Source organism: Brachyhypopomus gauderio, chromosome 8 (assembly GCF_052324685.1).
Source record: "Brachyhypopomus gauderio isolate BG-103 chromosome 8, BGAUD_0.2, whole genome shotgun sequence".
NCBI lineage: Eukaryota > Metazoa > Chordata > Actinopteri > Gymnotiformes > Hypopomidae > Brachyhypopomus > Brachyhypopomus gauderio.
Window position 1 is genome coordinate 5,137,869 of NC_135218.1, and position 14,155 is coordinate 5,152,023.

Below are 14,155 nucleotides of genomic sequence, written 5' to 3' on the forward strand. Positions count from 1 at the left end.
TCCACATTGGAGGAACTGCTCTTCCTAGAAATAGAACTATCAATATGGACTTCTACTAGCTGGGCCGCCCAATGGACAATGAGTTCCCTTTTGAGTCTTGGTCCTCCCGAGGTTTCTTCCTAATCCCCGCCTAGGGGGGGGTTTTCCTTGCCACTGTCACCCCTGGTTTGCTCATTAGGGATCTAGACCCATGCGCTTGTAAAGCTGCTTTGTGACAACATGTGTTGTAAAAAGCATTATATAAATAAATTTGACTTTAACACTACCATGAGGATATCCTGTTGGTTTCATAATAAAAAATTATTATACATGTCCATTTACATTATACATGTCATGCAACACAGTGCAAGGGACTCCAACCCCCAGAATCCTTTTCTCTTGAAGTATTGCCAACCCCTTGGGAAGATTACTAAGTGGTTTTTGATCTGCATGAGTTATTCTGGTTTGACCTTATAGTTTGTCTTCACTTGTCTTTTGGATTGCCTCTCTGTTTTGGCTGCCTGGTTGTTGTTTTATGGTTTTAGATTTGCACAATATTTGACTACGATTTTTGCCCTCTGTTTATCAATGGTTCTGAATTGTGGCTTGACCTTTATTTGTCTGACTACGAGTGTGACTAAAGCCTCTATTTAACATGTACAAGTGTGTGTTTGTATATTTATGGGAATGTCACAGACATCAAAATTTGGAAGGATTTTAGCTTTGTGTTTCATGAGCAAAACCAGCAAACTATGCACTATTGTGCTGCAGAGTATTGTTACTCTAAATGAATGAATGAATGAATGAATGTTCAACTTATATAATGCCTTTCTATATACCCAAGGTCGCTTTACAATTTTAACACAGGTACAACCAATCACACTCCGGCGAGAAGCGGCAGCCAATTGCGCACAGCGTACTCTCAACCGGGATCCACAGCCCCCTGGGGGACTGAATGGGGTGCAGGAAGGGGAGAGAGGACAGACCCTAGTGACAGAGCACCATCCACCACTGGGCATACATGGAGTTTAGCTTTGTCATACTGATAAAAATGGAATTGAATAATGATACCAATCAAAAAATACATTCAATTTAAAAAAGAAAAAGAAAATCTGTGATGCTGATATACAGTTCTAAGATTCTTCTCAACTGACTAATCACGAAAAGAAAATTACAAAAAGACTTGGTTCAAGTCGGAAAGGTATCAGTATCAGTAAAGCCAAAATGAGAGGAAGATCGATGGAAAGGAGGTTGTTTGAATAAAAGATGGAGTATCAGGTAAGGTGATTCCATTCCATCACATCAGCCCACTATGTATCTTCTGTGAACATCCCATAATATGAAGTACCTTTTCATTACTTAGATTCTTATTGGTTGGCATATAGAAATGTGTGTGTGTGAAATGTGCCATATTTTGTCAATTGTGATTTTTACACCCCAATCGAAATTTGTCCTCCACTTTTAACCCATCTGTGCAGTCAGAACACACACACACACACACTAGTGATTACTAGGGGGCTGTGGATCAAACGTACCTAGAGCGGTGGGTAGCCCTAGCCCGGTGCCCGGGGAGCAGTTGGGGTTAGGTGCCTTGCTCAAGGGCACCTCAGTCATGGCCTGTCTGGGAATCGAACCCACTACCCTCCGGTCACAAGACCAGTTCCCTAACCGCCAGGCCATGACTGCCCCAGTTGCACTGAGCATACCCAGTGATTCACTGTTGTTATGCTTACTAACACTATACTAAACACAAGTGACCAGCTTGTATAACACAGAGAGAATTCTCTTAGTGCTGACATGGGTGGCCGGTGACTGGAAACAACTGGTCCAGCAGATGGTCTGATAATGGCACATACATTTACATTCATGGCATTTAGCATTCGCTCTCACCCAGAGCAACTGCTTTTAGCATAAGCCCCCCAAATGTTGCTTGTGACATTCTGAAACGTGTAACTTGTTGAAAGATGACCCATGACAAACCTAGGACCAACACAGCATGTTCGCAGTGACAAAAACCTACAGGACAACCTTGTTCAACCGTTCCTCCTATAATCCCCGTAATTTGCCATCCGTTGCCATAAATTGGACAATCTTGCTTCTGAGTGTTTTGCTATAAAAACAGGAGCCCAGGATCAAACGGGTTCAAACGGAACGAGATCCGTCAGTCATTCCTCCGTGAAGGTGTTTTTCCTCTGTGCGATATAACTTTTACAGATTTTTACACTCTATGTCAGGGTGTCGGGGTGATTTATGTACCTCTGCATGACATAACTGCATTCTGACCTTGTGTCTGGTATGGTTCTGGCTGGAGTTAGACGTGTCTTGCCTGTGAAGGGGTTGAACTTTATAATGAACAATGACACAGCGGGGCGGTAAAATCTGGCCAGTTCTGATCATGTCAGTTTAGAGTATGGCACAGTCAGGCACATCCGCTAACATAAAGTTTTCTCCTCTGTAACTGTAACAAGACTGAGGGAATAGATGCTGCTTTTTTCTTGGACACATTTAATGCATAAACAGACTAAAGAGGGAAACTAGTTTAGGACTCTCACTGGCAGAGTATTTGGAGGCAATCTCGTCTCATTCTTCTGGAAAAACGATGTGATTACAATGTGTTTCTGATTATTTCTGATTGTACAATGTCCTCCAAGTCTGCATGTCCATAAGTTTGTAAGTAGATGTTGAGAATGAGAATGCCTCATTACTACTGTGTTCCAGAACAACTTATGTACCACGGCCCTGTGGTGAATCTGCTTTGCCAGGTGGGGTTTTCCCTCCAGGGGTAGAAGACAAGACGAGAGGGACGAGAGGGACGCAGATGAGAGGGACACAGACGAGAGGGACACAAGGGATGCAGGCAAGAGGGACGTAGACGAGAGGGACACAGACGAGAGGGACACAAGGGATGCAGGCAAGAGGGACATAGACGAGAGGGACGCAGGCAAGAGGGACGTAGACGAGAGGGACACAGACAAGAGGGACACAAGGGATGCAGGCAAGAGGGACGTAGACGAGAGGGACACAGACGAGAGGGACACAAGGGATGCAGGCAAGAGGGACGTAGACGAGAGGGACGCAGGCGAGAGGGACACAGACAAGAGAGATGCAGACGCAGATCCACACCTGCATTGGCACTGCTTTTGTTCACCTGCAAGTTCAAATATATACTGATATATTGATATAGTTAGTGATATATATATAAATAGAGAAACGGAGAAATGGAGAAATAAGAGTGAACTCACCATCTACTGCAGCCACAGACACATTGGGGCCAGACAGAACAGGAGAGGCTGAAGAAGGTACCAGACATCTGGAGACTCTCCAGCAGGGCTTGAGGCCGTGGGACGAGTTACCTTTACCGGATCTCTCACTACACGTCTAGTTGAGCACCACTCCTGCCTTCCTCTGCTTTGTCTTTTTCTCTCAGTCTATTTCTAAGCATGCAAGATGCATTTTCAGATGAGCCTCTTTACTGGAACCCAGGAACAACGGACTCAATGGTTCGGCTCCTGACGGCATCACCTTCGGCTTAGGAAAATCACACGGCTTTGTAGCTACAGATCCCTCCACGTGTACTGTAGCGGTGCTACCTACAGTAGAACCAAACAAACCCAGCTCAATGAACTGATCCAAAAACAAGCCACCGAAAGTCACTCTTAAATAACTGCCATGACATCGAGACATGACAATACGCACCCAAGGAAACTGAATTGTCCATCCTGAGATGTTCAAATACCGCAAGTGAAAGTGCATAAACCAAATCAAACTCCTACTGCTGTTGGATAACTGAAACTTCAGCAGATATTTTTTTGATATTGCTTGTAACTGTACTTATAGTTGTCTGATATAGACCTTATACTTATTTCACACTACTAGGTATCGACACTGATCCCTGTATTTCAGCAGTATTCAAGTTAAATGGTTTTGGTTTCAAATGGTTTCAATGGTATGTGAAACTACTACTATACTGGCTAGGAGACATTCTGTGAGTAAATGACTAAGCGCGTTTGTAAGTCACTCTAGATAAGAGTGTCTGCTAAATGCCAAAAATGTATATGAAAATGTCATAATGACTATATAAACCACAATGACAACCACACACTGCCAAGATGCCAAAGGCAGAATATTCACAGGATTCACATATAATCCAGCAATGTATTCCACAAAGATTATTTAGCTGCTAATCTACATTATATTCTGGAATATAATAAATATAATGTATTACATAATATATAACAAAATATAGGCTATAACAAAAAGTGGGGGAGATAAACTTGAATAACATAACTTCCATTAGTTATGATTCCTGTGACAGACAAGGAGTGCAAATATCGATCATGCCAGTCTCAGGGAACAGGGAGGATTTAATGGATAAAGTGCACAGACTCAAAACCCTTGAACTTATCCAAATCAACTGGTACAAAGACACAACATATATATACAGGAAAACGACCCTCAGGTGTCAGGTTTCCTAATGAGCCACAACCACAAACACTTTAATTAAAGAATTGTGACATTTTGACAAGGAAGCAAAGTGCAAGTGAGATATATAAATATATTGAGAAACAAAGAGGAGCAGACTGAGGGCAAAACGTAATGAAACAAAACACAGGAAACTGAGAAGACTCAACATCCTTTGGCTTGGTTGGCATAGTCTCAGTGGTGAGAAAGTAAATCTGAAGCATTGACTGAAGGTGCCTGTGGGTTTAATAAAAGACTAAATCAAGGTGCAGGTGTTTGCAATGATCTTGCAGTAAAGGAATGTGCATATGAATGAGTAACCTGACTGGTAGATACGCTGGTGATTGACAGTTTGGAGATTGGAGGTGTCTGATTGGCTATGTGTGAGTGAGTAGCCGGGTCTGGGCCAGAGCAGGACAAGAATCTATTGCCATAACAGAGACTTCACCAATTGTAATTTGTGAAGCATAATAATGTACTATGCAAATTTAGAGTAATGCTATTGTAGACACATGCAGACAATCACAACTGTTAAATAACAGTCTCGTGTGTGTGTGTGTGTGTGTGTGTGTGTGTGTGTGTGTGTGTGTGTGTGTGTGTGTGTGTGTGTGTGTGTGTGTGTGCGTGTTGACAGAGGTGACCTTTAAGCCCATAGGTGTATGACAGATAAACATCAGCGGTGATGATGGATTAATGAGCTACATCACACACACACACACACACACACACACACACACACACACACACACACACACACACACACACACACACACACACACACACACACACGACATACAGGAAAGTATGGATGACCAGGTAGTAGGTTGTTGCTTTGTTTAGTTCAGAATGCTTTACATGCAATTTAAAATCACACAGTAAACGATGCAAACATTTCACATAACGTGGTAACGTGGATATTAGAGCGTCTTCCTCATTGCAAGTGCAGGCATTGTCCATGTGGGACAGTTATTGTGCCTTGCTGCCCATCATATTGAGTGAAGGCTTGGTCAGAGCCTGGCTGTCCCATTCATCACAGCCTTCCTCTCCGCCATTTGAGTATCCAAAAGAGGAATATCTCATTTACAGGCTGCAGCCGCACCCCACCGATAATAAACCACCATGCTCAACAAAGCTCCGACAATTAATCTGCCAGAGCCGCGTGACTGCTGAGATTCTAGTCCCAAATTGCTTCTATTTTGCGTGCGATTGGACAGCTGGTCGAGAAAGCGCTACAAACCGAGGTCACCTTTCCGACACTGTTCTGCTGTTGAACTGTGCCGAGATGTAATACCCCTTCACCCCCCTGTAATGATAATGATAAACTACAGGAAAAAGAGTGAAGGGGGGGAGAGTGAAGTGTGGTGTCAGCAGGTGAAGCTCCTTTGGTTGGATATTAGTCTTGATGTACTCCCTGATCTGATTTAGCTAGAATAGTGTTATGAGCTCAGCTGGGGTTCTGAGCACCAGCCACTTGAGACATCCCTGCTGCTGCAAGGATTAGGTGTTGGGTGTGGGGTGTGTGTGGTGTGGGGTGTGTGGTGTGTGTGGTGTGGGGTGTGGTGTGGAGTGTGTGGTGTGGGGTGTGCTGTGGGGTGTGTGGTGTTTTTTTTTCCATTATTTCCTTTACCTCTCCATTCACTATCATTCCATTTTCACAAGGAGCCTGAGGGCATAGGTAGGGGGTAGAGAGACGAGAGAGAGAGAGAGAGAGAGAGAGAGAGAGAGAGAGAGAGAGAGCGATAGAGAAAGAGAGAGAGAGAGAGAGAGAGAATCATCCAGCTGTGCTAACTTCACACTGATGTTACGTCATGTTAGATGTTGGTATCATGGTACCCAGGAGGGCATCGTGCATGTGAATGCGTGCATGTACATTTGCAAGGCATTACTCGCAAAAAGCAATCAACAGCATTTCACCTTCAGCTCTTCTCAAAGTCACTGTTTACTAACTTAAACTGTTTTGCTATGGGCACGTTATACAGCAAAAGCCACTCTCCTCTCTGGTCCCTCAGCCAAACATAAAAAGAAAATGAAAGTATTAATATTAATTGCATGCATGAAACACAGCTCTGGTTTCTCATGTCCATGGACAGTGAAAATACTGCAGTGTCTGAATACCACTGTTGCCCCGCTGAAAAAATGTGACCTGCATCTTCATCTCTGAGATCTGTCCTGGGACCAGTTTTTGGATCCTGCATTCCATCTGCCATAGGTTACGCAAAGCTGTCTGGATCATGCGGGATCTCACTGGGAAACGAACCAGCCTGGAAACTGATTGGCTGCAGTCAAATCTAACAGTGGATGTTTGCCAAAACACTGCTGCACTTTTGCGAGTAGTAGACTTTGATATCTTTTGACATTTTTTTTTTTACAGTGAAAACCCCACTGGAAAAAAAGAGGTCAAGGGCGGGACAGTAACGGGCGAACATGGGCAGCCCGTCGCTCTGAAGAGCAGGTTCCACCTTGAGAGGCGCGAGGACGTTGCGTACCGGCTGCACACAGCGTGCGGGATTTGCACCGATCTAACCTCGGAGACCATGATGAAATTATATGCAATGCAGAGTTTATCTTGGTGTATTGAAAATCTGCTGTACCGCAATAAGATCAAGATGAACCCATCTAAAAATGAATTTGTGAGTCTGTCTGTTTTATAGAACCGACACACTCCATATTAAGCCAGTGTTCAAAAAAACTTGGGAAAATAATTGCTCGAAAATGTCCATTAATTATCAGTTTTTTTTTATTATTTGGGGGAAACAGCAACATGTTTAACACATTTCTAATTAAATGGACTGAAGAAATGAAAATTTTGTATGACACTGAATAAAACGCCTGCATTATTCTTCACTACCAATTCACCGATGGTTGGAGTGCTGTTTTGAGCACAGTGGTTTTGCAGTTGATTTCTGCATGTGAGCTTGTGAGAAGGAGAGCTTTTATTCTAGCACAAGAGTGGGAATTCATATTTCTGTATGTGAGCTTGTGAGAAGGAGAGCTTTTATTCTGGCAGTAGAGTTGGAATTCATATTTCTGCATGTGAGCTTGTGAGAAGGAGAGCTTTTATTCTAGCACAAGAGTGGGAATTCATATTTCTGTATGTGAGCTTGTGAGAAGGAGAGCTTTTATTCTGGCAGTAGAGTTGGAATTCATATTTCTGCATGTGAGCTTGTGAGAAGGAGAGCTTTTATTCTAGCACAAGAGTGGGAATTCATATTTCTGCATGTGAGCTTGTGAGAAGGAGAGCTTTTATTCTGGCAGTAGAGTTGGAATTCATATTTCTTTGAGGTTCATGACGGTACATCTCCTCGCCCCCTCTTTCTTCACACAGACACTGTGTTACATAACAGGCATGATGATGATGGTATGCCCCGCCCCCTCGCTGGTAACCAGTGGATAGGGGGGGTGGGGGGTGTAGAGATAGACAGAGAGATAGACAGACAGACAGAGAGTCTTAATGATATGCTTTAGTCACTACAGGGCATAAGCGCAGTTCTGCAGAACATAGCTGCCCTCTGCTGTTGTGATAAGTCACTTGGAGGCTTTCACTGATGCATTCAGCCTGTAATCACACAGCAGTCCAGCAAAGCTTCTCTTAACGGCTGCATACAACCATACAGCCAACCACACATGACTGGAGGACAAAATGACTATTCTTATTCAGAAAAACCTGCAGACGTTGGATTGTGATTCATTTAAAGATTCATCAAACATTTTATTCAGATATGACCACAGGCTAATGGCTTTTTGGAATACTAAATCATTTACATAATCTTTCCTGATAGCAGGCAAGCAAATTTAGCACTTTTAACAATAGACATCGTCTGAAAGCATCTTAACAGAAGCACCATATGAAAAAGTGCAATGTAAAAACGGGTGAAACTTGTGTCGTAACCATTTTCTGAACAGCAATTCTCATACAATGGTATGTCCATCTAATGTCATCAGAGGCAGCTGAGTGCTAGAAACCACAGATGGCATATTAATATTGCAATTAAGAAGGTTTATCTCTGAATGTACCTTGAGGACTTTAGTATGCATGCTATCAATAAACTTGGGTTTAACAAGTGCTCAACAAGATGAGCCGAGATTTGAGTTGAAATTTAGACTGGCAAGCAAAGTGCATTTTATTTATAATGGAGAAAAGCAATTGGTCTAGATATACTATATCATATTGGATCAGGATCACTGCTTCGTTCTCACAGGACTGCATTTGTTTAATGAAGTTACTGTTTCCATGAATGATCTGCCATCAAGATCAATATGTTGCGAGTGTGTGTGGGTACGCGGGCACCATGCAGGATAAATGTGTACTGTGTACCATTTGCACTATATCAAAACCAATTACTTTTCTAGTCCTGCCGCATGACGCTTAGCTTATTATCTCTAGAGTGATTACAACATAGCCAGTGAAAGCGGTAGCGAGCAGCACAATTCGGTGCTCCTCTTCTTAAATCAGAAGAGTGAACGCTATTGGAAGTAGATCAGTTCACTTAGAAAGGAATCAGACCAGGAGTGGTTTTATGGCATTAATGCTGTATGAATGCAATTAGAAAGACAAGCATGATTCTCATCATAGAATGGGGAAAATAATATATGGGCTAGAGCTAGGCAAATGTCTGATGTGAATCAAAATATACTGTAATTGGGTTAAAAAGGGTCAAATTTAAAAGCACTTATTAAAGAGATTCATGCTATGTAAGGTGAGTACTTTCAAAAGACAAAACAGTCAGGAGATGAAAGAAAGAAAGAAAGAAAGAAAGAAAGAAAGAAAGAAAGAAAGAAAGAATGAAAGAAAGGTTAGAGAGAACATACAAGCCATATAAAGTAAAGAGACAGATTCTTAGCTCTCTCTCAGTCTCATAGGATTACCGGTCAACACATTTTTGTTCCTCTGAAAGGAACTGATAGCAGTGTGTAACTAAATGTTACCTAGGCTAACAGACAATACCCTAGGTTTACCAAAACCAACACCTGACAGCCATTGTTCTAAAATATGATTCCACCTGCTTTATTTATGTCTAAATAGAGCTTAATCATCATGAATAAAAAACAAGCACTCCATGAGCCATTGTGAAGAACCAATGGACTAGTCAGTAATTCATTGTGGGCGAAAAACAATCAACATCCCCCAACAGACTAATGGCCTCCGTCGTATTTGAGAATAATTGACTTGGAATTTTTATGCAAATAAGGTCAAGCAGAGCAGCCAATGAAAAAGGTGCAGGCTTCAACAAAACATTGGCTAAAACAAAGGTGCTGCTTTGTGCTAAAACAAAGGTGCACCTCGTGCTCGGTGTCCATTTTAGGGGCGTAAAAAGCAAAATCTCAGACCACAGTAGATAATACTGCAGTGAATTAAGGGAATGAAGTGAACATTTTTTTTTTATGTTTGTTTCCTTTTTATCTTTAAATTTCTTCTAACATTTTCTTTTTGTCTTATCTTTGCTTCCTTTTAATGTTTCTTTTTATTTATTCTGTAAAGCACTTTGAGTTGCATGTATGTATGAAAGGTGCTATACAAATAAAGATTATCTGGCAATTACTGGCCTGAGCACACAGACCACTTTTATTTTTAACGATAGCAAAAAATGGAACGGTTGGATCACACTTTTCCCGGGACCTCCGGAGCTGAGCTGTGACTCAAACTCAGGAAGTGAGGGTGTGGGCGGAGGGTGTGGGCGGAGGGTGTGGGCGGAGGGGGGGGGTTGCACCGCCGCGTGGTGTTGTTCTCTCACTCCTTCCTCCCTCCCTCAGCATCATCACTGAGGTTTATATTACCAGCGATAGTCTACGCTCACCAAACTCCCACACTCTTCCTCGCTCCCTGCGATTTTGGTGCTGGCTCACGTGTTCACAGGCACTGCATCTTTTTTTTTTTACCACTCCACCTTTAAAAAATAAGAAAAATAACTCCAGTGTTCAGAAATCATGCTCTACATACAACTTCTATAGAGGATGAGGTAGAGTAACTGTAGGTGGCAGGTGTATAGTATGTGTAGTAATATCCTCCTTGGTCTACTATCCAGCAGAAGGATTTATTAAAAGTCATACAGCTGTCATCAAGCAGCTGAAGCATAATTCACACCACTTTTCAGTTTCCTTTGTGCTCTCAGTCACTGCCACAGCTGGTCTGCATACACTGAAGGAATGCAGCGAAATTTGGGGACAGTACAGCCAGTCTGTAATGGCTAAAGAATATACTGAAAATGATCTCAGATTTAAATGGCTAATTTTTATGCTATTGTATTAGCTGGCTAAGCATATTACCATCATAGTGCATTATTTGTGCTAAAGTAATGGCTATGTAGCTATGTGATACAGATCTGTCTCACTACACTAATGCCCCTGACGGCTGGTTTTCCAGACACAGATAACACTTGTGTCTGGAAAACCAGCTTTCACTGCTTTAAGTGGGCTTACCAAAACAACCTTACTGTTATTTTGTTTCTAACTTAGTTCGTCTTGACAAGTTCTAATATTTTTCTACTGTCATTTCTCGATCTGTCCAGAAAAACACATGAGTTTCTATTTGGAGTATAAAGGCCAGTGATTGCAAGTATAAATCTAGTAGAAGAACCCTCCATTTGTTTAGACTTGTAGGCAGTAAAGCTCCAACATCAAGTCTTAAATCCTGACTGATGAAAAATGGTAGCAAATGTTTTATTGACAAAAGAGGTTCTGATCTATTAAAGTCTGTTATAAACTGCTGTGAAATTTTAACATGAATAATCTTTGAAAAATTATTTCAATACGTTTTCTATTTGAATAATTTATATATACAAATTTACATGCTGAGGTGATTAATTAATTTACATAGCCAGCTAGTACACTAGTTAGCATAAGTTAGCTCTAGTATATGAATAGTTGGATTTATCTTTTATTGCTATGTTTATTTTAATTGCTTTAATATTGGTATATGTTGCCAGACATAATTGCATTATTTTTGTGAAGCTAAACCATTATAAACATTATAATGGCATTTATAAAGTTATTTAGTTATATAGTTGTTTGTTTGTTGTTTATACATATTCCATTATAGTTTAAGATATAGGAATTTTTTTGAATTGAAGCAAGAAATATTCAAATAAATAAACAAGCAAACATGCTCATTGGTGAGACTCCACAATATTATTTACATATGTGATGTAATCAGTAAGCAGTAAACAGGACTCCTGACTTCTCTGCAACTATGTAGCCATGCAGCAAACATTAGCCTATACTCAGTGTGATCTCATTCTCTGTGATCGATGTAAACAAGATCATCTATACTGTGAAAAATAACGCTGTCGCCTTGAGTGCATCAAAACCTTTTTTGCTCCACTCCTATAAAGCAAGGATTTCCCCTTTCTTAAATCCCTGGGCAGAGATGTTCAGCGGGACCTCACAAGGCGTGAGCAGTCTTTCTGCTCCTCTCTCTAGACACACAAGTGCAGACCCACTAAGAGCAGCAGTGTAAGTCAAAACCCCTGAGAGCATGAAAATGAAAAGATGGATCGTCCTTCGTGACTCGCACTCATAGGGGAGGTCCGATTTATTTCGTAAGTGATTTGAGGATAAAACAAGTGCATTAAAGCCTTATTTGACAAGATGATTATCGTCAACACAGCTATTTTTGTTTTATCGTTATCATCTCTCCTCTTTACACCAGACCAAGCATGCCACCAATAACAGGACAAATGGCAGCTGTTGCCATGGAAACGTTGTTGGAGCCTGAATCAGAGACAAGGGCTTCTCCAAGGCTACACAGTCTCTAGGCGACTACAGGTGCGCACCTTGTAAAAGTCTCCTTCGTTTGTAGGGATGTGGAGACACTGTAGTTTTGACTTGGGAGCCCCCAAGCCTGGTTTGATGACAAAGGTAAACAGTGGTTTTGTTTAGGGAACCTAGCCAAGGCACTATGACATGCACTGACACTGCACTGTACAATATGGTACAGTAGCGACTAGAATCAGTGAAGAGGGAGGCTACTATGGAAAAAATACTTCCAGAATGATGTAACAACCATTATGCGGTCAAAATCTTGATAGGTTTTGACTGACAGACTGGATGGGGCTTCATCAAGAATTACTTTAAGGACGTAAGTAGTTGACTACATACATGTGCTGTGCTGTAAATGTGAATGTGGGTTGTTCACAGAGAAATCTCGCTAAATAATTATGCTACTTTAAATGAAACAACCAGTCAGTCTTTAAAATAAATGGAAGTCACCGTCCCCACTGAGCACATTTTGGACAGTAAAATAAAAATAAAATGATCTCCATTAAAGAAGAATTACATCAAGGTGTCAAGCTATAACAATTAAGCACAAAGAAATTGTTCCTCAGGCTGCCCTGAATGTGACAGGTTATGTGAGGGTCACAAGCTCACAGACGTACTGTATCTCCTTGAATCATTTTAGAACATCAAGCAGAGGCACCTTTTAAATAAGGTCATATCTCGGAATAGAAAACATGTGTCTCTTTGTGGCATTGTGAAGAGCTATCTTAGGGACCAATTGCAATTTTGACTGGCGTTCAGCGCTGATTAATAATAAGGATCAGCGCTGGTATTTCAGAAATGTATTCTGTATCCAGCTATGGACTCTGAAGCCACATTAGATGAGAGTTAACTCACTCATGTACATGATAAATAAACCACTTATGAGGTCTGGCGGGCTAATCCTAAGAACATAGCACCAATTTTAAGTAATCTGTATGCATGAGTCATATTGTACTTGCAAAATGTTAGCGTGTAAATTACTGCCTTAATGTAAATCACCCAAATTTAGAGGCTAAACTTGCAGGATTAGAACCTTGCACAGACTGCACTCATGTTTCTCTTTGATCTGGCTAATCATATTTATTTCAATATGGGGTTGTTCATTATAGACAGTGTTGTGCTGTGTTACTGTTCAGGGATGACTGTCACTCACTACACCTGTAGATACAGGAGTGACACTCAGGGCGACCACTTAGTCATACGGCGTCACTTAAAATTCCAGTCACACGTCCACCATGCACTAACCATCGATCAGAAACCCCTCGGGAGAGCTTCAGATCGCTCGTTTACAGGTGTCCTACCTTTCACCGTGTCCTCGGAGAGGTTCGAGGTGCCTTCTTTGTCCGATGAGCCGGGGGTGGGTTCGTCCCCCTCAAACAGCTGGTTTACTTCGCCCTGGATGTCAGACACGTTGTCGCTTTTGGAGAAGGCGGTGACTGTAAACCTCTGGCTCATGTTGTCCCTGAAGATGCAACGCGACGCCGCTTCTGCCTCACTGGCGGTGATGCTCGGTGGAGGAATTCACCGGTGATGCGGATACAGATGCGGCCACCGACCACCGGATGGGAGGAACGGACTACTGATATATGTGGAAGAAATGACCCATGCACTAGGATAACACAACGGGGTTTATTCTCACGTCTCCGTGGCCGAGACGTGGCCTTATTGTTCGCATGAGCTCTTGAATGAGTTGCAACCAACGCATCAACCGGTGTGTGTGTGTGTGTGTGTGTGTGTGTGTGTGTGTGTGTGTGTGCGTGTCCAGTTTTGCTCCTGGGTCCTAGTGCCTACACGAGTCCCTACTACGTGCAAGTAGCGTACGAAAGTACAAACTCGGATTCACAAACGTATTTATATGAAGAACACATTTTGAATTCGGAACATTATTTGATTATACGTCTATATTTTAATATCTACTACTATTATTATTGTTATCACGTATATCTATATGAGCGTAACT

The 14,155-nt window shown here is 41.8% G+C and overlaps 1 protein-coding gene across 1 annotated transcript in view; it reads right to left on the reverse strand.

Annotated features, from left to right (window-relative positions):
* slc12a5a (solute carrier family 12 member 5a) overlaps positions 1 to 13,897 on the reverse strand; it is a 125,477-nt gene extending 111,580 nt beyond the window's left edge. Inside the window, exon 1 of the mRNA XM_077013954.1 lies at positions 13,497 to 13,897. Within this exon, the coding sequence (XP_076870069.1) occupies positions 13,497 to 13,650 (154 nt within the window). The 5' untranslated portion in view covers positions 13,651 to 13,897. The remainder of the gene's footprint in view (positions 1 to 13,496) is intronic.
* Between the last annotated feature and the right edge of the window lie 258 nt (positions 13,898 to 14,155).